Genomic DNA, 27305 nt, shown 5'->3' with positions numbered 1-27305 from the left:
GTATTATTAGTATTCTTCCATCTTGCTTTGTGGAGTGTGAAATCCTGTTTTTACCTCGGGCAATTTCTCCTCCACACTCAGAAACTGACAGAGGGCATTGACAGACAGATTTGGTAAGAAACACAAAGAACAGAGCTTATGATATTTGTTCTTCCTTGTTCAAAGCCTTCCTCTAAAAACACATTCTTCGCTTGTACTTTTTGAAAGGAGTAAGATAAGAGCCTAGGGACGTGTCAGACTTGTATCCCGAGGGAAAACCATGATGAAGTTGTATTCAGTTGGGATTGGTGAGAAGGGAAGTTTTATTCACAATTTTATACTTAACTGTTTCAAACTAGCTAGTAAATTTTAAAAATGATAATATAGGCACCACCATCTTGCATTGAAGTTTGGGACACCTGGTTATTTGATATTTAAGGACTGAAAAATTTTTAAATCTGCCAGTGAGATATTGCCATCTCCCTTTTTTGTTTGCGATATAAAATGTATTGAAACTATTTTCAATCAACTATACTCCAATAAAAATTAAAAAGGTTTTAAAAATTTTTTAATAAAATGTATTGAAACTAAAAAAGAAAAACAATGCTTCACTGCCATAAAATGTACCAGGCTGCAGGTTAATATAGGCTTTGGGTCTTAGGAGACTGAGGTAGAAAGTATAGGTACCACTGAATCTCCCTGTGTCACAGAGCAAGGGCAAGGCATTAAGTTAAAACAAGACAAAATTATACCACTTAGTAATGTATATTCTTTCACATCATAAAAGCTTCTGACTACATTTTTACTGCTATTTTAGGGTGCAAATTTAATTCTTGTCACTTCCTTTATTAGAGGAACTTCTAATTTGAACTCAAATTACCCATGCTTTATTCTCCTTCTCCTTACTTACTATAAACAGAAAAGTTCTAAAAGTGATATTATAGAAAATGCTTTGCATGTTGTCTGCTCGTTTCCTGATCTAGTTCTTGTGCTTGTCCTATATGTCCATATGGATGCTCAGAATGAAGTTAGAGCTATCTTGTCACAGTTCTCAGGAGGACATCAAGCTCACTACGAGACTATTGCAGCTCAAGGGTACATCATCTAGAAGTGACCAGAGTACTTATCACAATTCTAGTTGACTGTTCCTCTGGGTTAGTGCACTCCAGTGTTTTTCTCATATTCCACAGAAGGTTCCTGGTAAATTCCTTCCTCCCATTCTGTTAGAAAACCTTCACCCTAACTACCTTCTCATCCAAATGCTATCTGTTCTTCAGCGTCTCACGTAAATTCTGCCTCTTCCTGGAAGCCTTATCTCCACACCAGACACAGTAAGTGGTCTCACCCATATCGGAACTCTTACCAACTAATGTCTATGCCATTTTTTTGCCATTTATTATTTAACATCTTGGGACACAAGTTCAGAATTTAAAAGGTTGCAGTAACCCTAAAGATCATCTCGTTCTCTCTTGACTTATTCTTTACCCCCTCAGCTGGATATTAAGTACATTGAGCAGGTACTACCAACTATTTGTGAAATAAATACACAAATTATTGCATTAAACTTTTTATTTTATTATGTGCAAACCAATTTTAAAATACAGGTTCATCTGAGGTTTAATGTACAAGTTAAAAAAAAGAAAATAAAAATAGTCTGGAAGCTGCTTCAGTAAAGAAAATCCTCTTATTAAAAGGAGTGGGGAGAGGTTCTTCACTTTTAGGAGGCAGTGTCAAATATCCTTTTTCTGCGCTTGTATCCTGATCCTCAATCTCTGTCTTCTGCTCAAGGACATCCCTTCAACAATTGTCCTCTCTTTTCCTGCATCATCATTTCTCCCGCTCTACTGGATCATTCCCATTACTATAAAACAGGCTGCAATATTTCCTGCCTTAAAAAAAAAAGCAACCTTCTTTGACCCTGTCTCCTTTTAGTTACTAACTCATTTCTCTGCTCCCTTTAAATGGCAACAAGCCTTAAATGAGTCATCCTCTTGCTCTCTCCACTTACTTTTCCATTTTCTCTTGTACCCACTCGAGCTTAGCTTCCGCTACACACACACTTGCCAAGGTCATCAGTTAGCTCTGAATAAACCTGAAGATCAGCTCTCAGTAACCTTTTACTTGTCTCATCGATAGGGTGAATACATCAGTGAAGATCCTCTGATAAGCAGAGGTCAAGACATATACCATGCACTTGAGGCCTTATTAATACGTTCTAGCAAAGATACTACACCTGGCATAGCAGCTGCAATTGGGCTACTATTTGATTTAACTCATGCTACACTACAGCCATTCTCCAGGATCCATGTGGTTTCTGCAGAAGCTCTGGTGAATTAAAAGGAGGTGTGACAGAAACCATGAACCCTGTGACCTTTCGAACATAAATGCTGGCACTAATCATTGTAATTCCCCAGGATCCTATTTTATTTTTGACTTACTATCTTGGCTAGGGGAGGGAAGAGAGGAGGGCAGCAGTTCCAGAGGTTTCCTCTTGGCCTTCCACACCATGATATATTTTACCCCACAGGCCAAGTATCCAGTGATTCAACCACCAAGTATGTCAACCCCTATTACACATTTATAGAGTGGAGAAATCATCACCAGTGGGGTCATGGGCCTGGTGGACACACTGTAGGTTGGCCTTTAGCCAGGACTCAATTTAATACCTGGCTCCATAAACCCCACCCTAACAAAGGGGCTATGATGATGCTTCAGGTCTCTAGATACCAATGTCAACTCAGATCCTATGTCTAATAGTCTGAAATGTCTGGGGATTCCCAGTGCACAGTACTGGAATAAATGGCCACAGTGCTCTGTGGTGGAATCATCATAGTATATACCGTGATAGTGTTACAGGTTCTGTCCTAGGACCTGTCCACTTCTTCAGTCAATGGGTTACAGATCTTTACAATGGTGATTTTTATTCAAGTGACCACATCAGCCTCCTAACTCCTCCATTTTTGCCTTTCTCTGATTGTAAATGGTAAGCACTGCTGCCCTTCTGTTTTGTCCTGGGGACAACATACTTTATTAACCATCTCCACAACTCCCTATGCTCAAGCTTCTTTGGGTGCCTCTCCATCATCGTGGTGATGGGGGTCCCCTGGCTTCTAGTAGTCAAGTGCAGCCATCTGGTATCTATTATTTCAGGGCTGTGTCATGTCCATAGATCTTAACGAGCCCAGATGTGGATGGTCTGCAGAGGAAGCCATTACTGAGCTGCTTAGTGATACTCAGTGAGGCACCCCTCTCATCAGCCTGTTCCTAATGACCTTAGTGTGTCCTTTGATGGGTCTTCTGGCCTCACACAATATGTCCATGCCAGCATTCCCACTTCCCTCAGTCTTTTTATTCTTTCCTCTCCCATCTGACAGGGCATCTCAGCATGGGCCTTTGTTTTCTCCAGGCTTCCAAGGCTACCCTAGCTGAAAGTTTGCCTTGGATCTTTTCCAAGATGTTAAAATTTCATGTTCCAGGAAATCCCACTGAGTGAATGAATTCCTGCTTATCCAGTCTTACCTTCCCACCCCCTTACTCACGTACCCTCCGAATGTAATCCCAACATTACTCCCCTGGCTCCCACCATTAGATGTTAGCTAATTCTTAGAGCTCCTTTGAGATGTAATCTCTTTCCTTCTTTATCAGACCCAGCATATCCCAAGTCAGGTTAGGCTGGGATTTAACCCTGGTTATCAACCTGGCAGTCCCCAGCAGAGGTAGGTGCAGCTCCCAAGGGGGCACCTGTTGCCTTGCTGGGGAGAGGCCACAGGAGTATCTCCCTGTACAGAGAAAGTGCTAGCTCTTATGTTAGAGGTATGAGCCATCTCAACAAGCAGTGAGGGATGAGAGGGGTCAGCTGAGCCAAATTCCTTGGGGGCATCCATCCAGTTGCCCCCATCCAGGGTTTCAGGGTCACAGGTTTTCTCAACAGACCTACTTGGCTATCACATGCGGGGCTTGCCCCTCAGTTGTGTCTACTCTTACTCTACAGTTTATAAGCGCCTCTTTTTAACCTATCAGAGACACCTTCTAGCTCTCACAATTAGCCTTTATTTGCTACATACCCTTAATTTCTCATGATCCTTCTGCAGGGAATCTGTACAACTGTTCTGCAGGGAAACAGCCAGTGAGTTCCACTGTTCTTATAGGCATCATCGCCTGTATATCTTTCAAAGGCCTGAATCATCACATTGGCAAAGGTGTTCCCCTCCGTGGGATATTTTTCTTGTTCACCACTGGTGAAATCCATAGCATTTGGGCTGCCACATTGTGCCCAGGACTGTCTGTGCCCCACATATCTGTCACTTATGATGTGGTCCTCTTAGCCACTTGGATGATGAGTGAGCCAGACCCCAGATCCCATCTCGCTACCTGTTTTCTTGGGCTATTCCTGGTACTATCTGTATTAGTTAAGGGCCTCAAAGAAACAGATGCCAAGAGGAATAGATGTGCAAATGATTTGTTGGGAGAAAGGCCGTGGAAGGATAAAGGGGGAGAGAGAAAGGGTAGGTGAAAAAAGCCTTCAGATTGCAATGCAGGCCTGACACCTGTTAAGAAGAGAGAGAAGGAAGGGTTGGATAGGGAAAGCCTGAGATTACAGTGCAGTTCTGGGAAAGTCTCAGCCAGACTGATAGTCGGTCCCCAAGTCAAAATGGCCTGTTGGTGGCCAAATAAAGTCCAGATCAGGCAGGAATGGCCCATTCCTGGTACTCCTCTGTGTTTAGTCAGTGGCTGGAAATGGCCCAAGGGAAGCATGACCTGGCATGAATGTCACAGTAGATCTGAAGGTACAGAAGCTGGAGGTGTCAATTAGCCATGCTCCCCAAAGCAGGTTCTCTTGAAAGATGATCTAAATAGCACACCTCCGTGTCCACCGCAGGGGACCATATAATTTATGGTCTGAACAAGATCACTTATAAGTGTGAAAGGGACACTGGTAATAATCCAGGACAAAGGCATAAACTGCGACTATCCCAGGCAAATTAAGACATATGGTTACCTTACCTGTCAATAATATTTGACACAGTTCATAATTCCATCCTTCTTCAATCACTTTGTTCACTTGACTTCCAGGATTCCATGCACTCTTGATTTTCATGCTACTTTTCTGACCCCTCCTTCTCAGTCTTCTTTGGTAGTCTCTCCTCAGCTCCCTAATGTCTAAACATGGAATGATTTTGGCCTCAGTCCTTGGACCTTCTTTCTTATACACACCCCTGGTTGAGCTGGACCAGTCTCATGGCTAGGCTCAGCCTTACCTATATACTGACAACTCTCCAGCCTGAACCCTTTCCTTAATCCCCTCTCCCACTGCATAGTCAGCCTCTCCCTTAGATCTCTAAAAATCATCTCAAAACTAACATATCCTAAATCGAACCTCTAATTGCCATCTTGCCTCTCAAAATGAATCATTTCTCCTTCAGTTTTTCCCATCTGATAAATGGTAACTTCCATTCTTCCCACTGCTCAGATTAAAAATCTTAATCTTTTCTTCCCTTTTACTCCATATGTAATCCATCAGCAAAATCTTCAAAAGAAACACAGAATCAACCACTTTCATCACTTTCACTGCTGTTTCATCACCTTCCCTGCCAAGCCGTCATCATCTCGTGGTTAATTATCATAACTTTCTAATTGATTTTCCTGTTTCTACCTTTCTGTCCCACCCTACTCTCAGTCCCTTGTTCACATGGGCTCTGGAATGATACTTTTAAAACCAAAGTCAAATCATGTCTCTCATATGTTCAAAATTCCCTAGTGTCTTCCTATCAGGTAAAAAGTCCCTACCATGGCCTGTATGATCTAACCCCCACTACCACTCTCCCCTCCTTCCCTCCCTTTTTTTTATTGCTATTGAGTTATATGAATTCTTTGTATATTTGGGCTACTAGCCCCTTATCAGATTTATGATTTGCAATTATTTTCTCACATCCAGTAGACTGCCTTTTAATTTTGTCGATTTTGTTTTGTTTTTGCTATGCAAAAGCTTTTTAGTTTCATGCAGTTCCACTTGTTTATTTTTGCTTTTGTTGCTTTTGTTTTTGGTGTCAGATTCAAAACATCATTGCCAAGACATATGTCAGGGAGCTTGCCACCTGTGTTTTCTTCTAGAAGTTTTAAGGTTTCAGGTCTTATATTCAAGCCTTTAATCCATTTTAAGTTAACTTTTGTTAACTAAAGGGAGTTATGTATAAGATAGCAATCCAGTTTCATTCTTTTGTATGTGGCTGTCCAATTTTCCCAATGCCATTTATTGAAGGGACTGTCCTTTCCCCATTGTGCATTCTTCCCTCCATATTTTGTCATGAGTTAATTGATGATACATGCATGGGTTTATTCCTGGGTTCTCTATTCCCTTCCATTAATCTATGTGTCTGTTTTATATCAATACTACTACTGTTTTAATTCTATAGCTTTGTAATATAGTTTGAAATCAGGAAGCATGATGTCTCCAGCTTCATTCTCCTTTCTCAAGATTGCTTTGGCTATTCAGGGTCTTTGTGTCTTCTTCAGTTTTTTTCATTACTGTCTTATCGTTTCAAAATATAGTTCTTTCACCTCCTCAGTTAGATTTATTCTGAGGTATTTTATTCTTTTTGTTGCAATTGTAAATGGGGTTGTTTTCTTAATTTCTCTTTCTGATAGTTCATTATTAATGTAAAGTAAGGCAACAAACTTTTGTGTATTGATTTTGTATCCTGCAACTTTACTGAATTTGTTTATTAGTTCTAATAGTTTTTTGATGGAGTCTTTAGAGTTTTCTGTATATAATGTCATATTATTTGCAAATAGTGACAGTTTTACTTCTTCTTTCTCAATTTGGATGCTTTTTAATTTTTTTTCTTGCCTAATTACTCTGGCTAGGACTTCAAATAGTATATTGAATAAAAGTTGTGAGAGTGGACATCCTTGTCTTGTTCCTGATCTTAGAGGAAAAGCTTTTAGCTTTTCACTGTTGAGTATGATGTTAGCTGTGAGCTTCTCATGTACAGTCTATTATATTGAGATACCTTCCCTCTGTACCCACTTTGTTGAGAGTTATTATCATAAATGGATGCTGAATTTTGTCAAATGCTTTTTCTGCATCTACTGAGATGATCATATGATGTTTATCCTTCATTTTGTTAATGCAGTGTATCACACTGACTCATTTGTGGATGTTTGAACCATCTTTGCAACCTGGAATAAATCCCACTTGATCATGGTGTATGATTCTTTTAATGTATTGTCATATATATTTTTGTTTTTTATTTACTATGTCTTCTCCCCCATCTATTGATAGAATGTTAGAATGTGGCCTCCATCAAGGCAAAGACTTAGCTTTGTTTATTGCTCTATTCCTAGCACCTATAACAATGCTTCCTGTGTAGTAAGCATTCAATAAATATTTATGAATGAGTGAATGAATCTACATGGGAACACTAAACAACAGTATATCCATCCTAAGGGATGTACGCAGTCATTAGAAACATTCACAAAGAATTTTTAATGATAAGGGGGAAAGCTTATACAATAAAGTAAGTGAAAAAAAAAAAAAAAAAAACAAGAGAAATACAACTACTCCAGCCATGAAAATAAGCTCACATGGGGAAGAAAAAAAAAACCTGGAAGGAAATATTCTAAAATATATACAATGGAGTTTGGGTTGTATATTTTGTCCCCTTGATTCTTCTAGTTGTGAAGAGCCTAGAAGGACTGGGATAGGTCTTCTGGTTTGGGCACCCCATAGCCTTGACCAATGCAAAAAGCAAAATTGGATGGGCTCCTCTTTACCAAAGAGAGAAGGTCAAAGAGAAGTCAAGGACAACTTAAAATTTATGACATTTATTCCACATCCATAAGTCTATTCTGAGGATAAAAGTTGGGTTTCAGATGGGAGAAATGATAATGATAAAATAATTTTTTGCCTCCTTTAACATCCTTTACCATCATTTCAAGGGCTTTCAGTATTTCACGCCTCACCTAGGTTTGATCTGAACCTCAAAGCAGTCCACCAACTTCTGTAATATGTTTAGGTCTCAAGAGATAACTCAGGATCTAAAGAATCCTCTTGAGCCCCTCTTGACAGTAGACCAATCTTCTGGCATCCCTTCCATGAGCTAAAAGTGAAGACTTGTGAAGTGTGTTGGAAAAGGATGATGAGAAAGCCAATTCATCCATTAAATATGAATACTTACTTTAGATTAAAGGTATAAAGTGTTAAAAGACATCACCCTGTCTTCGGAAAGCTTGCAATTTATTCGAGTAGATAAAATACATAGAAATAGAAGGGAAATACATGTGGTTGCCAGCAAATGAGATATAAAGACAAGAAGGGCAACAGTTATTCTGAGAAGTGAGAGGGGAGGGAGTTAGGGACAAGCCTTTCCAAAAAGTTGGAATATGAGCTGATCCTAAAGGAAGACTGGAATTTAGATAAGCAGAGAAGAATAGGTGAGAACATTCCAATAGGCCAGGGAAAAGCAGGATGGGTAAGCAACACAGAGGGTATCTGAGACCAGGGACAGGCTCTTTACTCCAGGACATTTTGAATAAAGCATTTTCAACAGAATTATAGCAACACATTAATTTTATCCAGGTAAATTTTTGTTCAACTGGCAGTGTTAAACCATAATAATCTTATGGATTATTTCTTTTCCTTGAACAATTTAAAATGAAGGTTAGATTTATTGATCGGCTTTTGTATTGTTTTGTTTCGTTCATACCAATTATAACTTCTGCCTTTGGGAGCCATTATTTCTCTCAAGTCTAACATTCCCAGGTCGTATTTTTCAGATAAAAAATTTATCAATAGGTTTTATTCTTCTGTTAATTTTTAGTGAAGGACATATTTTAACAAGTGCCAATTTTAGCCATTGCCAATTTTTTCCCTCTTGATTACAAAATCTAATTTTTCCAGAATTAACTTACATAGTTTTCAGTATTACCAGCCATTTGTATTTTTTATCAATTACTTTCATCTATAATAAATTTACCTATGAGATTTCAGCCACTGTCTATTTTATGTTGCATTAAATATTTCTACCAATATTATTCATTATGAATTATAGAAAAAGACTACTAATTTGCACTTATATCCTAGCTGAAACATGATATTTTACGGGCTGTTCCCCTCCCCTTAGCTATTCTATAAATTTCTCTATTGTCCAGATTGTAATGCAAATGTATTGTACTGAAAATCAAATTCTTCTATATGCTTCTAATCCCTTTGTGTATTCCAAAATAAAGGTCTGTGGCACTGGCAGAGCAAAAGTCATGGTTGCAAGAAACAGAAACTGACTCTGGCTGATTTAAAAGAAAAACATTTATTAACAGGCTATGAAGATAATTTTAAAAAAGCTTTGATGACTCATCTACTACAGAATGAAATTCAAACTCTGTGGTTTAGCACTAAAAGACTCTCTACTGTCTACCCGTCCGTATGTCTCATTTCTTTTGCTTCTCCCAGGACAGCATGAACTGTTAATGCCAGTGTCTGTAGATGACCACACTCCATGTTACCCATTTTCTTTATTTTTGAAACTGCTACCTGGCCAAATGCTTAGTACTGTGAACTACGCCAGTAGTTACAGTAGGTGAACTACACTCCATATAGGCAGGGATTTTGTTTTGTTCATTGCTGTATTTCTAGTGCTTGGAACAGAACGTGGCATGTAGTAACTATGTGTTGAATAAACTATTAAAGGATTGAATCAATAAATGTAAATACAGGGGGGAAAAAAGCTATGGAGATAAGTCACAGAATCCCTGGGAGGGCTTGAGAACCCAACTCAGAAGCTATGGAACAGGGAGCCCGGCCAGAAGCAGACAGCAGAACCAGGCCAGTCTGGCCTCCCCAGCTGCCAGAGGCACCAGGCTCCAGACTTGCTCTGCTGACTGTCCTGGCCCTGGACACTGCATGCTGGGAGCCAGACCAGCTGCAATTGCCACCGTCACCAGGGACGACTCACTGTGGTTCCTATTTCTTTGCTTCCTTCACTCTCAATTAGAAGCCTGTGGTGGCTGTGTCTGAGTGGTAGGGGCTAGGGTCACTTGCCTGCCTTCTCACTGCGAGAGATCTTGGGGAAGCAAATGGAGCATAGCTCCCACTCGGAATATAATGGTAGAGGAATTCTCCAACACAGGAAGGGGCATCATATGCTGGGCTAACAAAAAGAATGATCAGTGCCCATTAGAAAGTCAAAAGATCAGAGGGAAAATATTCTGCCTTGTTCAGTGAGATGACAGATGTGGCAGAGTGGCCATAAATCCTGGACCTTTACTTGGGGGCTGTTCACCACAGAATTGACACATTGACCTCCCTGTGTTCCTCATCATACAGCCTATCATCTGTGCATGTTCTCAGGCAGTAGGCAAATTTAAAAATGAACTAAATGATCCAAGGTGAAAACATGTGTTCCTCTTCCACAGTAGTTTTTAGCAAATGTTATGATCAAAGTGTTCTTTATAGCTCGTGAACATCCTGTATACTGCGACTAAGTAACACAGAATACTTTCATTGGTGTTGCTATTAGAGCATTTGAGGCTTTCAGATTTAAATGGGTAACTGCAAAATAACGACTGGCTTTAAATCAGAGTGTTTCTCTGCAGCAATTTTTTAATTGCTCTCATTTAGGTGCTCTCATTTAATTTTTAATAGTTCTCATTTAGGTATTTATTATTTTGTATGGTTGCTAAAAATCACACAGCTTGAATTAACATTATATAATCATTTATGTTTAATTTTAAGGACACTTGGATAGTAAATGTAATCCTAAGTATGTTATGTATGAAAGAGATATGGCAAACAAAAACCATCTTTATATTAGCTAATTTCTGTAATAGCACACAAGTCACAGAGTGATTTTTATATGACCCAAAGATCGTGGAATGCTAAGCTTTAGGACGTAGACACCTTCATGGTCCTGTTGTCAACATGACTGAAGCTGCTGTTCCAAGTCTCCAAAATACAAAGTATTTTAGAGTAGTAATTAGGACAATATTTTATTGTAGTAATAGCTTTCAAAATGACTTCTTGTGTCATAGGTGCTAGTTCCTTCTGTATGTGTAGAGTTATTTAGTCACTTCCTTTGTCCCTTTTGGGATAATCTGTAGTTCATTTGGCCCCTTGAGCACACTTCTCATCCTCCTCCTTCAGGTCTCTAAACATAAGTGTTTAGTCTTTAACCATCTAACTAAGATGTTTCTCTTACAGCCCAGACTGAAGGGTGGGCAGTGGCCTAAGGGACCTCGGGGTGAGGAATCACAGTTTCATTTCCAGACTCATGAGTCTTTCTAAGCTTTCCCAAATGCTCCAAAGTTCACCTCAGAATTCTGCTGAAGGTTAGACAGTTGGTATGGGGATTGTCACAGCTAAAACCACATGGCTCTTGGGGCCAAGATGAGAACTCAGGAACTTCTCTGTGTTAATTCAGAGTCATGGACCACCACCCACAACATCTATCATTCTACTAGGTTTTCTTTCAGCAACTACTTAATGGGAGGAGTGTTTCTCTCAACTCTGCATTTCCCAAACAGAGCTATTAATCAGACCCATCTCCATATCCACTGTGAGTGAGACAGGCATAGTTCAGGCCTTCAGGCTTGCCAGGAGGGCAGTAAGCCACTTGTTTTTCTTGGCAGATGTCTTTGTCTGCATGTGGTTCCTTCTCTTCTTTCCTCAGACCACAAGATTCAGATGCCTTGGAGCTTAGAGGACCCTCAGAATTTGCTTCACCTTGTCTGCATTCTGTAGCAAGTACCATATAGTTTAACCCTTCTTGGTTCTTGGTTTCCAGTAAAGCAGTTGACATAACGTCATCTGAATTCGAACAAATCATATGACCATCTTCATCTGTGAAAAAAAATACAAAAGTTATTCTAGCATCTGTTTGGTTTCCTTTATCTGTAATATCCAGGCTGTATGAGAATTAGAACAACACCAGCCTTACCCATTGGTTCAGCAAATATTTATGATGACCACTAAGGGAACACAAAAGTCCAAGACATGTTCCCTGTCCTTGACGCTACTGCAGTCTAGTAGGAAAGCAGAAATAGTACCATGGAAGGTCATGTGTGCATATATAAGAAAGGAATACATAAAGTGATGAGAGCACAGAGGTGATTAACTCTGCCATAACAGGTGAAACAGGTCATGGTCTTTGTGACAGGAATTAAGTGGCCCTAGGGCGGCCCTTTTTGTGTGAAGTGCTTGCCCTTTCATCTTGCCACATCAGCTAAAATACCTACCTTTAAAAATGTATTTCTTTAGATAAAGTAATTTAATCATTCATTAAGCTAATATTTATTGCATGCCTACTGCACACCAGGCTGTGTCCTAGGTATTGATGATACAGCAGTGAACAAAACACATTTATTGCTCTTTGGGGTTTACATTCTAATGAGGAGAGACAGACAATAAACTAGTATAAAACTAAATTTATGTCAGGTGGTGGTAAGCACTGATATGAAATATAATAACAATAATTGTTGTTATTAATACTTACAGAGTACTTACTACGTACCAGGCACTGTTCTAAGCAATATGCATATATTAACTCATTCTTCTCCTATTAAGTCAGTACTGGCACTATCTCCATTTAACAGATGAGGAAATTGAGGACAGAGGAGTTTAACAATTTTCCCAAGGTCACACAACTAGAATTTGAACCTAAACTGTCTGGCTCTAGTCTGTGTCCTCATGTTGACCTCCCTGAGGGGAGAGTGGAGCTGCCGTGCTGTGTGACAAGGAGGTGGTGGGCAGTGTGCCCTGCAGGAGTCCTTGAGAGTCACTGACTCCAGACACACATGTGTGTGAGGTGGGTGTGGCAATAGAAAGATGGGCAGCCAGAGGGTAGTCTGACCTTCTTCACAACTGTGCTCATATTATTTTGCCTTTCTCTACTTAGAGGCTGACCTTCTTACTTAGGAAAGTATAAGAATTCTTGTTGAAACCTAATTGCAGGGTTTCTGAAACATTCCGCAAAATTCTAGGGAATCAACAAGATAAATATGCAAATGTATATTGTGGGAATTATTTGCTTTTTATCAATGCTTTCCAATCTCTGGGTGTTACTACCTGGATGAAAAATTTACAGTCAGAAATATTACTGTCCTTTCATACAGCATCACGTTTTACAAATCAGAAACATTCCAGTCAGCAGACGCAGGTCCTTCCCTTTCTCCTCATCCTACTTCCAGCACAAGTGCATCCAAATGTGTGGGTGAGGCCTGCCGGGCTGCCAAGCTTCTGTGCTTAGCCCTGACCTACACCCAGGCTGGATTTATTTAAATTGAAATATGGGGAAAATTTAAATAATTTCAAAGGACTAAGGGAAGCACCATTGCATCTATTATTCCCTGATGGAATTTAACGGATCTACCTATTACCAAGTTCCAAACCTGAACTACAAAGCTTATTTTATTAAAGAAGCATGTGAATCACTGTCCTTGCTCTGTCTTATTAGGTGTTTATTTCATTTTCAGACCCTCCCCCACTGCTGAAGAACAAGAAGGCCGAGCTACAGGCTCACAGGTTCTTGGGCATCACCCCATGTTCCTCTTCATTGTTCAAACATCATTCTAGTATATTTCAAACCACACAAATAGTCAGTGTTGTGAAATATCTCCCACAGAAATAAGTTTATCAGGTGTCAGGTTTGGTTAGTGCCTAAGTGCTGAATATCTATGGAAGGATCCAACTGTTATGATTATTGTCAATATGTACTTATAGCCATTGAGAAACTCATAAAAATAACTTGCTATGCATGATAATAGTAATAGAAAATATCAAAAAATGATAGCAAGAAATAGGATATTTAACTTTAAATTGCCCGGCAGCCCAGATTACTGAGGAAATTAGGATGATATTCCTGAAGGGCTTAAAGAAATTAGGCTAAAGGAGTTTAGAATTTCAGCAAAAATGTACACCTACAATATAGGTCTAGCTACTCATGTTATCAGCTGCTTCACACTCATACATTTAGTCCATTAAATAGCATATTGGGAAACTTTCTACTGAAACATGATTTAATTTTTTGCCTATATCGAGTTATTTGCAAAAAAGTCTTTTACATAAGGCAAATAAATTCTTTTTACAAATTCTGGTGCAATATGTCAAAGAGAAATCATTAGCTAACTATTTCATTGGTTCATAGTACTTAGGGCAATATTTAGTAACTTGACCCTGGCAAGCTTTCAGCAATTAGTACATTTTCTTACTTCATAATTATGAGAGATGGGGCGGGTTGTTTATTTTGGTTTAAAAACTACTGTATAGAAAACCTGCAGGTCCTTAAAGCAGAGAGAGATCCTGAGCAAAGATGGCATGCACTTGGCAACCCTTGGTTTAAGAGGGAAATATTAAAATAAAGACTTCCAAGTAAGACAGGATATTTACAGACAAGACATATGCTGGCTGACTGGCTATGTTTAGAACAGCAGAAGAGCATTTAGATTTGTTTCCTGTAGAACTCTCTGGGACTGATGAGGTGATGTTTACACAAATGTTTGGATGAAGTCACTGGGATATTTTTACTAGATCCCCAGATATGTTACTAATCTTCTCTCTCTATCCCCTCTCCACCCCATTAGGTCAGTAGGACCATAGCATAGGCATGGTATTATTGCTCCCTGAAATCCTAATGCCTTTTTTTTTTTCCAAAAAAGTCCTCCCAGTGGCTTTCCTCTCTTCTTACGTATCTCCGACAATAGCAAAGAAGACTTCTTACAGTTTTGTTAAATATGCCCAGCAGTCTGCAAAGCAGCAAACTATTATTAAATACATTCTCTTTTACTTAAAAGGTAATTAAGTTTAGGCTTGCCTTGAAGAGACTGTTCCATGATTTCTATCCTTTGCAAATATGCAAACTCTGCTTTTCATTGTATTTCTTCTCTCTTCTCTGCCACTTTTGTTCAGTCACATCGAATTATCAAAATTTTTGGTGATCCCCATATCTCTTTCCATTCCTTATCATCAGGATTTACATTCATTGTAAATCTCAGAATGTGAATTTCTCTTGTACCAAAATTATATATCTGTCATGGCACAGAATTACTTGTTTCTATCTAAATTATCAGAGTTTGATTATATTCCCTGTTAACCTCTTCCTGCATCCTTATTCTGCCTCATTATGTCTGCTTCTCTATTTTTTTAAATATTATTTAGAATTTTAATTCAGTCTTTCAACAACTTGCACCTAAATAAATCAGCATACCAAAGAAAACAAAGTGGGGAGAGTGTGGGAGCAGTTTTCTAACCATAGCCACGTCTCTGTGAAGGATGAGAGCAAAGGCTCTAGAATAGAGTCCTACTCCAGCCCCATTCAGCAGGATGACCATGGGCAAGTTACTAACCTCAATCTTTTCAGCTGCAAAATGGTAATATTATAATGCCCACTTCATAGGGCTATTGTGAGGATTTAATGAGTTAACCCACATAGCACAAGTGATATATAAAAAAGTGCTAAAATAAAGTTAACTAATACTGCAATTAAAAGCCATTCACAAAAAGAGTTTTATTCTCTATATGTACTGTTACCTCGGTCTCATAGATGAACTAGGTAATGCTACATGGTGAAAAGATTTTCTTAAGGGTTCATGGAGACTTCTGGTAGACCCTAAGGTAAAACTAAGCTCTCAGGCCCTCTAACACCCATTATGACAGCCTCCGTAATTTTTATATAAAATGTCTGTACACATTAGAAGGAAAGGCTTCCGTGAGCGAGGAGTTGAATTTTAAAATATAACACAAGTCAACTGTAAATTCCTCGCAACCCTATGGAACTCTTTATCTCTGCAGCATTTGACCACTCTCAAGTCTGTGAGCCTCTCTCCTTTGGATTTCCATGACAGCCTTCCTCTTCCCTTTCTGACTTCTCCTCTCAGTGCCCACCATCTTTCTTTGTCAGTCCCTCATATATTGGCTGTTTTCTGGGTCCCATCCACTGTTTACTTCTCTTCTAATTCTATACACTTTAATTGAATAACCTCAATTACACCCTTGACTTCAACTACCTGTATTTCCAACTGAATACTGGGCTTCTTCATTTCTCCCACATTCAGCTCAAACCAAACATGCGTAAAGCTGTTCCTCCTCCTGTGCCCCCACCTTTGGGAAGAGCACGACTTTGCACCTAGTTTCTCAGATCACTGGGATTCACCATCGTCTCCTCTCTCTTCTTCACCCAATTAGATGACAAATCCTCTAGCATCTACCCCTGTGGTAAGTCTGGTTTCCATATCCTTCTTTCTATACCTGTCACCATTCATTATTTCAGCTTTCATTAATTTTCATTTCTTATGTGATTAGTGTGACCACTGTTCCTCCAGTTTCATCACTTGCCATTTCCCACTGTCAAGTGTGATAAGCTACCTGCAGTTCTGTGAACCCCCATTCTCTGTTATTCCCTGACTTTCTACATACTGCTCCTTCTACCCTGAGATACCTTCTTCTCACCCCCCTGCAGGACTCAGTTTAGGATTAACCTCTCAGTGGCTTTTATTGACTCTCCGTCTGCCATACAGTGTAGGTTTGGCATGCTGCCGCAGGACTCCCACAGAACATGAATTCCCTCTCATTGGCAACATAGAATGCCTCCTGGCTTCTGGCAGAAGATGTAGTTTAAAATCATCTGCTCACCAAATCTTCAAAAATAAGCTCATTTGTTAAAAAAAAGAAAAATGGTGGAGAACTGACCAGAGAATCTACATCTCACTCATTCCTCTAGACTACCAACCAGTGTGTATGTATACAAACATACACAAATGAACATATCTGTAAATAGTTGTATATGCATATAAAATATCTGGAAGTATATTATCAAATCACGAACAATGGCTAGCATGGGGAGTAAGGACAGGGAAGGAGTAAGAGACTAACTTTTTATGCTGCTTAGATACTTTTATATGTTTTTTAAACAATAAACATAAATTACTTTTCTAATAAAGATCTTTAAATACAGTTATAAAAATAATATAGCAAGAACTATTACAGAGATTAATTACTAGGAAAGTTAGAAGAAAAATCGGAAAGGATCAGGAGTCACTTTTTTGATTGATTGTAAAATAACATAAAAATTCTTTTTTAAACCTTTAAAAAGATGATTGTGTTTCATTTTATAAAGGCCACAAAAATGATATTCACAAGAAAATCTGAATCAGAGGCTTAGTAGTTAAGCTTTGCCTTCTAGAGATCAGAGCATTGATTTAGTAAGGAAATCATGCTTTCAGTGCCCAGTAAGCAAAACCATGTTCTGCTTGCCTTTCAGACATCTATGCAATCAACTCAACCCACTTACTGCCATTCATCTACCTCAGGAACAAAAGATTTCATTTTACATATTAGCAAACCACCCCAGATTGTTGTTTCTCTGAAGTTTCCATATGTGAAGTTACAACCAATAAGAACCAGGACAAGCAGGGGCAGATTCAAATGGCTTGAGCAAAACAGTATTATTCAGTAGTGGACTGGTGACACTCACCTTTCCTGTGGATAGAGACACAGTCCTATGACAAGGACAACTTTCAAAATCACCAGTAGAAGAACAGCTCACTACTAAACATTACATACAAGATTAAAGAAACTGACTCTACTTTCTCAAGGGAAAGAAATATTCTTGCCTCTTCTTTTTCTTTAAAGCATCCCAGTGGTACACATTAAATTCAGGTGCCTACCACTATACTAAGCCTTGCACAAAAGTCAACAGGTATCTGTTGAAACAATTTTTTAAATTTTCTCAAAAATTCATTCAAAGGAATACATTAAGCAAATGTTTAGAAAATGAGAAGGATTTTATTGTATGTAGAATGGCTTATAGGTATGTTTTTTCTTAACCTTCACACAGTCAAGTATACATATAGAACCCTCCAGAAAAATGGGGTTGCCTTGCAGTTATAACTCCTAAGGGCTCAACCATTGGCACTCCTAGAATCAGCTCGGTTCCATGATGAGAAGGCAGGTAGAGCCAATGTGAGATTATTAACAAGGCTTGTTCTGATGAGGATCAAGATGCATGCTCAAAGCAAGCACAGCCCTTCCCAATCTGTCACTTAGCTGTTTGTGTTAAAGAAGTCTCATGATCAGAGTCTTATCTCCATTCATGTCATGGATCCAAAGTTACTCAAAATGTATAGTCAGAAGCACAGCAAACAAGACAAGCAGATATTCGTCCTTGGGCTTCGTATTTTTCCCTGCTATTATTAGTCAAGTGCACCACTCAAGGTGAAGGTCTCACTGTAGAGAGATGACTCCAGGGCAACCATCAGCCATTGTGTAATCAATCAGTGCAGAGATGGAGAGTCTTAATTTCTGAGGGATTCTGAGTCATGGTCCATCTTGCCAGGTTTATTTCTAAGCAAGAATGTTTGCATTTGAGAAAAAACAAAGGGTGCTATGAACTTTTAATAATGGGATGAAGTTTAAGAGCAGCTGGAAAGGATCATTTTAAAATTTATTTTTCTGCAGCCAATTAGGCAAATGTATTGTAAATCTGATTTTGGAAGTGAATTAAGTGACTACTGTGTTTTAATACCAAAATACTGAAGTGGAATCACAGTAGACCTTAGCAAGGTGTGACCCACTACAATAATCATAGAAAACTAAATAGCAGTTAAAAGCACCGGATTAGATATATACATAGCAACATGGATGACTCTTAAAAACACAGTACTTAATGCAAAAGAAAGAAAAGAACCATTACATAACACGATAGTATCCATGCATACAATATACAACAAATTAAAAGATACACATTAAAGACATTAGTATGGCTGCCTGGCAGGTGAAGGGAGGAAATAGAACAGGAGAGGAATATGGAGATAAAGGTACTAAACAAACAAATGAAAGAGAAGTCTTGCATAGACCAATGACGATAATGTACCATCAACTATAATTAACTCAACTCTGCCACTGAGGTACAAACTGGCATGAGGGGTGGAGGGCGGAGAGAACAGGCCTCATGAAAATATAGTCTAACATGTTAATTCTCATCCTTACTATCTTAAATTATAAATCCAGGGGCCATACCATTATTCTTTTTTTTTTAATTTAATGAACAAATCAAAATTATTTTCAAAGAGGAGTACAATAAATACTTGATTATGAGGATGATGCCAGTATATTATTCTTCTTACACACTGTAAGATGTCTTCCACGTACACCCCATTTTAACCTTATTCAGTTCACACTGTAGAGAAAACCCAAAAATTCTGAAGAAGAATCAAACTTACCTTCAAAGGCTTCATTTATGACTCCACTGGGGTTTGTTTCTCCTCTGCATTGAGAAATACTATTTAAGGAAAAATTTCTGAATAACTGAAGCTGTTCTTGAATTTTATGGAAAGTAGGTCTTTGGTCAGGTTCTTGAGCCCAGCACTGGGTCATTAAATTCCACCTGGATATGTGGGTAAGGACATGAAGTAAATAGTGATTGGATATCACTAGGTAGCCATTACTGATAACCCAGGTAAGGTCATTTCAGAAGGAAAAGAATTTGAGTTATTGCCAGTTTTCCGTAATTAATATAACTGAACCAGAACAAAAGCTTTTGTTTCTTTTATAACAGTGGCTGGCAATATAACTACGTTTATTAGAAAACATCTTCCTTCTGAAAAGCTGACATTCAACAGTTATTAATCTAAATAAATAGATAGTAAATAGATGGTTGGAAAATGTTTACTGAACCCATTAGGAAACTAACAGCTATAAAAATTACTGAAGAAGCTGAGATTAAATTTTACATTCATACACTGATATCTGAAACAAAATCTAAGATTTACTCCAAGCCACACAGATATTTAGTGGCAGAACCAGAGGTAGAAATCAGATCCAATTCTAATGCTTTTACTCTTCATTACACTGCCAGGTTAATTAAGAGACTCAGTTCTCCTAGACATAAATAGCTGGTTGAACATTCTCTTTTCCTTAATGGTTGTCTAAGAAATGTCTGTGCAGAACTCTTGACTAATGTTCATTCATTCACTCAGCAAAGATTTGTTGGACACTTACTATATATGAGCAGTATATCAAAAGCAAGAGATGTGGCAGTGTGACTCCTGTCCTCATACGATATATATAGCAAACGTAAGAGGGAGACAAAATTTATCCACTACAACTCATAGGAGCAGGGGGAAATTGTAACTCTTTTATAGTTCTGTAACTAATTTTCAAAGCCCCACCTAGTAGAAGAAAATTAGTACAATGCCATTTATAACCTAGCCCATTCCAATATTTTAAACCACCCTTTTTAGGTAATTCTCAGTCTTTTATGGATAATAACTCAGTCTCTCTTATCTTTAGGCTATTCCTACTCCCTCTGTCTTCCTCTCCAAGGTGGTATCAGGATTTATGTTGGGTGAAAGTCTTTTGTGAGTTGCACTGGCACAGTGAAGGATCCTTTGGACCCCACTGTGCCCTCCTTCTCTAGTCTCAGAATGGAATGATGAGGAATTCCATAAGGAGTGACTGATCTGGTCCATCCTGCAGGCATCAGCTGCTCTCTGCAGTCTATGATCCCTTTAACCTGTTCTTTTGACCCTTCTCCCTGAACTGGTCCCCCCTTTTCTCTCTCTAGCTGCAGGCCTCTGAGACGGCATCATGTCCCATATCTGCTGACAAGGCCCAGGAAATCCCTTCCTGTTTCTGTTGCATGCCCACAGGATGCTCCTCGGCTGAATCTCCAGCTTTCAACAAAATGTTCACTCTACACAGGAAACAAAGGAGGCTTAGAAGTGCAAGCTACATGTTCTCTGTCTGGACATGCCATCCTACCCTGTTCATGATGCTGGGTGTCCATGTCAATGTGGGGGATCCCCAGCTCAGTGGTCTCCTTGCCATCCCACCAAATTGGGAGGAGTGGGCAGTTGCTCCCTGTGCTTGGTGTCACCCGCACCTAACCTAACTGAGGCCTACAGAGGTTTCAAGACCTAAATATCCAACATCTTCATCCTCCTACCTCTATCTGTTAAGGTCTCTTCTTCCTACACTTGCCCGGGGCTTAGAAGGAATTGAGTTTCTCTTCAATTCCTCTTTTTTTATTAGACTATCCTTATATAGAATTATAGGTTTAGTTGCTCACACCTGGCATTTAGCAAGCTAACAAGGAGCTAAAGGAGTCTGTTGGGTGGGCTAAAAGGTTCGTTCGTTTTTTTCCTTAAGGTGGCTCTAGTAGCACTTAGTTGTCTTTAACTTCATTCAAAACAATTTTGTTAGATTGTATGTGACAGCTGTCACATCAGCGTGCATCATAAAAAAACTTATCAAAATTGGTGTAGCCATTTTAATATTGAAGGTGGAAGGAAAAAAAGCAACATTTTCAGCATATTATGCTTTATTATTTCAAGAAAGGTAAAAATGCAACTGAAAGGCACAAAAAGACTTGTGCAATATATGAAGAAGGTGCTGTGACTGATCGAATGTGTCAAAAGTGGTTTGTGAAGTTTCGTGCTGGAGATTTCTCGCTGGAGGATGCTCCAGGGTCGGGTAGACCAGTTGAAGTTGATAGTGATCGAATCGAGACATTAATTGAGAATAGTCGACGTTATACCACACGGGAGATAGCTGACATACTCAAAATGTCCAAATCAAGTGTTGAAAATCATTTGCACCAGCTTGGTTATGTTAATCGCTTTTATGTTTGGGTTCCACATAAGTTAAGCGAGAAAAACCTTCTTGACTGTGTTTCCTCATGCGATTCTCTCCTTAAACGTAACGAAAACATTCCGTTTTTAAAACAAATTGTGACGGATGATGAAAAGTGGATACTGTACAATAACGTGGAATGGAAGAGATCATGGGGCAAGTGAAATAAACCACCACCAACCACACCAAAGGCTGGTCTTCAAAGAAGGTGATGTATATATGTTGGGATTGGAAGGGAATCCTGTATTAAGAGCTCCTTCCGGAAAACCAAACGATTAATTACAATAAGTACTGCTCCCAATTAGACTAGCTGAAAGCAGCACTCGACGAAAAGAGTCCAGAATTAGTCAACAGAAAATGCATAATCTTCCATCAGGTTAACAAAAGAGCGCATGTTTCTTTGATGACCAGGCAAAAACTGTTACACCTTGGCTGGGGAGTTCTGATTCATCTGCTGTATTCACCAGACATTGTGCCTTCAGATTTCCATTTATTTTGGTCTTTACAAAATTCTCTTAATGGAAAATATTTCAATTCCCTGGAAGACTGTAAAAGGCACCTGGAACAGTTCTTTGCTCAAAAAGATAAGTTTTGGGAAGATGGAATTATTAAGTTGCCTGAAAAATGGCAGAAGGTAGTGGAATAAGAGGGTGAATACATTGTTCAATAAAGTTCTTGGTGAAAATGAAAAATGTGTCTTTTATTTTTACTTAAAAATCAAAGGCACTTTTTAGCCAGCCCAACAGATAACCCTCTCTCTCCTCCAAGCTTCATTTCCAAGTCTACTGACTCACTAAAAAGGTCAAGTACCTGTTCTCTTTTTTTACTTTCTGGATCTAGAAGGCAGATTGGGGGCAGAGAGAGAAAGACTGATAAAGAAACATAAACTGGGAAGTATTTAAAAATATTAGTACTACCATATCAACAGATAAATATACAATTACAAATTATAAGTTCTAAAAAAAAGTACTAAAGAAAACAAATGTGAGCTCTAATTAGAGATGGAACATTTTTGGCAAATTGCTTATAGAAGGACCCTCTGCAGAGATGATGTTTAAGCCAATGGACTCTGTAGAAAAATAAGATGCTAGTCATGGGGACTGGGTGGGGATGGAAGTCAGGGAACACACTAGAAGAGGCAAAAGCATGTGTAAATTCCTAAATTTGGAAAGAGCTTGGCACATTTTAGAATGTGAAGAAAAGCCAGTGTGGCTGTAGAGCAGTCATTGAGGGGGAGAGTATAAAAGATGAGGTCAGAGAGGTGAGGATCACACAGATCAAGGGCCAGGCTAGGTGCTGGATTTTATGGCACTGCAATGGAAGCTGTCCAAGGTTTTTAAGTGGGCATGATCTTTACATCTTTAAAGGATGACTCTAGTTGATATATGTGGAGAATTGATTGTAGAGGGGCAAGTTGGAAGCAAGGAAGTTGTTTTTTTTTTTAACATCTTTATTGGGGTATAATTGCTTTACAATGGTGTGTTAGTTGCTACTGTATAACAAAGTGAATCAGCTATACATATACATATATCACCACATCTCCTCCCTCTTGCATCTCCCTTCCACCTCGTATCCCACCCCTCTAGGTGGTCACAAAGCACCGAGCTGATCTCCCTGTGCTCTGTGGCTGCTTCCCACTAGCTAGCTATTTCACATTTGGTAGTGAATATATGTCCAGTAAGCTGGGACGAAGCGAAGGAAGTTATTGAAGAAGACTAGGTGAGAGATAATGGTGTTGGACTGTCCAGTAAGCTGGGACGAAGCGAAGGAAGTTATTGAAGAAGACTAGGTGAGAGATGATGGTGTTGGACTAAGACAATGACAGTGGAGCTGGAGTAAGAAAATATTCAATTGCTAGGTGCCAGTGATGCAGAAATCATCATAGCTATTGTATTTAAAATAGCTGTATCTGTATATGGCATGCAGACTCCACTTCCATCTCCGTCATTCTCGCAAGCACCTCAGGTCAGAGTTAATACTCAATATCAGAGTATCATGGAGAAACCTAATATTGGTCTGTTTTTCAGTATTGATCTGATGACTTTTCATATATATTACAAGGAATTTACATTCTGGATATGGAGTGCCAAACTTGGCTTTATTTTTTAAAGATTAGAATCATTGCTAAGAACCTAATCTTTTACATATTTCTTTATAATCTGTGGCATTTAGAAACAGGGATGACACAGAGAACTCAATGAAAGACAATTCAACTCTGAAATAACATCGTGTAACTGATATTCGATCATGGAGTTTAAACCAGTAGTTAAAGTAGAATCTTGATGGGAATCTTAGGGCTGTCCTAAGAGGTGAGAGGAGAAAGTGAAGTGTAACTTGCCACAGGGAGCCTATCCCTTCTAAAAAGAAAGTTGCGATTCTGAGATACTGCCAAAGATACATTGACTCTCTCAAGACTTGTCATATTTCAATTATGAAGTTTTTAGTTTATTTATTTATATCCCACCTCATTCTACAAAGTATTCAAGACACTTAATGGAGATGATTTAGTGAGAAGGAAGAAGGAGGAAGACGAGGACGGAGGGAGAGGGGAGAGAAGCCATCCATACAGTTGCCCCTTTGCCACTCTGTACTTCACCCACTCACACTCCCCTCCAAAAGCTTAATCTATGCAAGTTATTTAATCAGATATTCCTAATTTTCATCTATGGAGGCTTTAATTTACATTGAGTCCATCATTACTCTTAACTCTCTGATGGCAAAAACAATTGACCTGATGGTACTTAAAACCTTTCTCTCCCACTGTCCAGGGCCAAATGAGCACTGGATTGCCCTAGCTTAAGAAAAGAGGAGCTCTATAAAGCAGTAATCATTTAAAAGTAAAGAGTACAACTTGTGCTCTTAAACAGCATTAAGCTGACAATGGAATAAATGACTAGGCTTTTAAAATGTTATCAATCCTAAAAAATGCATTTCTTACATCTTTCAGGTAAATTAACAACAACTATATCTTTGGCATAGGGGTCTTTCCTTACAAATACATACTTGCCACAATTCAGTATCATGCATTAAATACTTGTACCAAGTTATAGTTACAAATATTCAAGCATATTAGTCTAAATAAACTGACAGCTCCTTCACTTTTATTAAAATTTACCTGGGCTGGTTGTTCTACCTCTAAACAGATACTCACACATTATACTTGAAATATCTCATTTAGCTAAGTGTTCCGCTTCAAATTCTTCCATTCACTATGCCAACCCCTTTACTCCTCTTTGCTTCAGTTTTTTCCACAATAGCACAATCTCATTAACCATGTTCATTAATAGTCTCTGAGTAAAATCCTTGGATTCATAAGGCAATTGAAATTCAACAGTTGAAAACTCCATGGCATCTTTCAGTATTAAGGGGATGAGTTTCTATAGGTCTTTAAGCAAAGCACATAAAATACAGACTTTAAAATACCCAATCCCGGAAAGACCCAATTAGCATCAATTAGCGTCTAGGTGTACATATTCTTAAGGGGTAAAAATAAGGTGGTGAGCCTCCATGTTCTCCCATTGTCGCCTCCGTCATTTGAGAGACTCTCCAGTAATTTCAGTTGCCCCTGTGATACCTGTGAAAGAGCTCTCACTTGATGTAGATTGCCCTTTGATCCCGTTTATTCTTGAGAGTGCTATGGTTGTTGTGCAAACTGAAAGCTGAAGAGAATGCTGAGGGCTGGGCTTTGCACCGTACATCCCAGGCTATGGAAAGAAGGGCAGGAATGCTCTGAACTCTCACATTCCATTAATAGCTAAGCACAGCGTAGCCATCTATGGACTCACCTGACCCAGAGTGCATCCAGGTGCTGAGTATTTAAGCAGTGAATGGAAGGTGCAGCCTGGCTCAGCACAGACTTTCAACCCTCTAAGCTGGGCCTATGATCTCAGAGAACTGCTTCAAATAAAAATCAGTTCCCTCTGTACTCTAAGGAGAGTAGTTAATCTTTATCATGACAACTTAAGGCCACGGGCAGATTGAATGGCATCGCTGAGAGCTCCATTTCCTTAGCACAGCTTGTCTTCCTGGTTGGCCATGGGTCGTTAACCCTTCCTAGGGATCTGGATCATGCAGCCCTTAGAGGGCTTGGAGCATTGTTCACTTTTTAATTACTAATGTTCAAATGAACTTCAAAATCAGCAATGGAAATTTTAGCTTCAAGGAAACTATATTTTTATAAAATAAGAGCAATAATGTATCCAACTGAATAATTATTCAAGGTAAAATTATATAAAATATTATCTTTTGCCACTTATAATCAGGAATATTTTTCTAGAACTTTTCTAACACTCCTTCTTTCTCCTCCTTCTAGTTGAATTTTTGGATACCTTTGGATAGAGCAAAGTTCAACATACCTGCATTTTTCTTCTCCACAATCGGGCAATTAATTATCCACCTCCTTCTTCCCCAAACAAAATAAATGAACACATCAGTCAAAACGTATAATTCAGTGACTGATTCCTAGAGTGCCTATCCAAAACTAAAGCCTAATTATGATGAGGTACGTTACCCCCTAGAGGGGAAGATATGCCAAATAGAATTCTAACAGCACAAGGAAAATTTTGTGCAACTGAAACTTGGGAGAAATTTTCTGAGTGTTCAATAGATGTGTAAGAGATGCAAAACAGTGATTAGTTTGCTAACTGTTTAATTAAAATGTGTTTTATACTTAGGTATGCTGGGTTTTTTTCCTCAAGCCCTAGACTAAAGTTTTTCAAATTGTGTATAACTTTCTTACTCCTAACTAACTTATAGAAGTGTTTCCATCTGCCCCAAAAGGATCATGAATCATACTTTTAGACACTGCCACCAAACTTGTTCAGGTATGTGTATAACTGATCCCTCTGTAAATATCCCAGAGGCTATAAGAGCTAAATCAGAAACAGACAGTGATTCCAATCTTCTTCTAGCTGGAAGATTAAATAATACAAAAACATTCACCCATAGAACATCCAGCCAAGGTGCCCAGATCTTAATCATCTTTGGCTCTAGTCTGAATAATCCTCGAAATAACACAGCATAGGCAAGGCAGTGCAACCATGGTGTGTATCCGCATACTGCTAATTCCTTTTGCACTTGTCTGTACCACGCAGTTTAGCACTTTATTACATGTTGGCCTGTTATCCAACTGCTCCATGAGTGTGTCTTTTCTTTCAAAATACATTCAGAGATGCTGAAGAAGCGTGGCTCCGGTTTAAACACCTCTGTATTCCATACAGTCCTTAGCATGGTGTAGTGCACACAACAGAGTCGTTTATACTTGTTGATTATATGCTCTTTTAGAAATTTCTTGGGTAAAACACCTCTTAGAAAAAGTGTCAAGACTTGATAGTTCTGCTAAGGTTGTTCACAAGAAGGTAGATTAGTACTCAGCAAAATTACTTGGCTTGTTTTTCCTTTATAATTAGATCAAAATCACCTACTGTTCCAAGGATCACAAATCTATTAGAATTCAATAGTTGCCAGGATCAATTTGATAAAGTCACTAATACTTACGTAGTCACTTCGTGTGAAGTTCATAAATAGATAACAACCTATATAATTTTTAGCAGTACTATATCCCAATAACAGCTTTATCAACAAAAGCAATCCAACTTTTAAACAATAAATTCCTAGTTAATAGAACCTTTTAATATGCAGGTTAAGATGTTAGTCAAATTAGACCTTCCAAAATAAAATGAGTATATATGTGAATACACACACACACACA

General features: G+C 38.7%; 1 protein-coding gene across 1 annotated transcript in view; it reads right to left on the bottom strand.

Moving 5' to 3' along the window:
- Positions 1 to 9341: 9341 nt before the first annotated feature.
- ROS1 (ROS proto-oncogene 1, receptor tyrosine kinase) overlaps positions 9342 to 27305 on the bottom strand; it is a 113741-nt gene continuing 95777 nt past the window's right edge. The window contains exons 43-44 of the mRNA XM_036872232.1: positions 19186 to 19349; positions 9342 to 11812 (exon numbers count right to left, since the gene is read on the bottom strand). Of these exons, the coding sequence (XP_036728127.1) occupies positions 11502 to 11812; positions 19186 to 19349 (475 nt within the window). The 3' untranslated portion in view covers positions 9342 to 11501. The remainder of the gene's footprint in view (positions 11813 to 19185; positions 19350 to 27305) is intronic.

This window comes from Balaenoptera musculus, chromosome 12 (assembly GCF_009873245.2).
Source record: "Balaenoptera musculus isolate JJ_BM4_2016_0621 chromosome 12, mBalMus1.pri.v3, whole genome shotgun sequence".
Lineage (NCBI taxonomy): Eukaryota > Metazoa > Chordata > Mammalia > Artiodactyla > Balaenopteridae > Balaenoptera > Balaenoptera musculus.
Note: the sequence above shows the minus strand (reverse complement) of the source record. Positions and strands in the feature narration are given on the sequence as shown.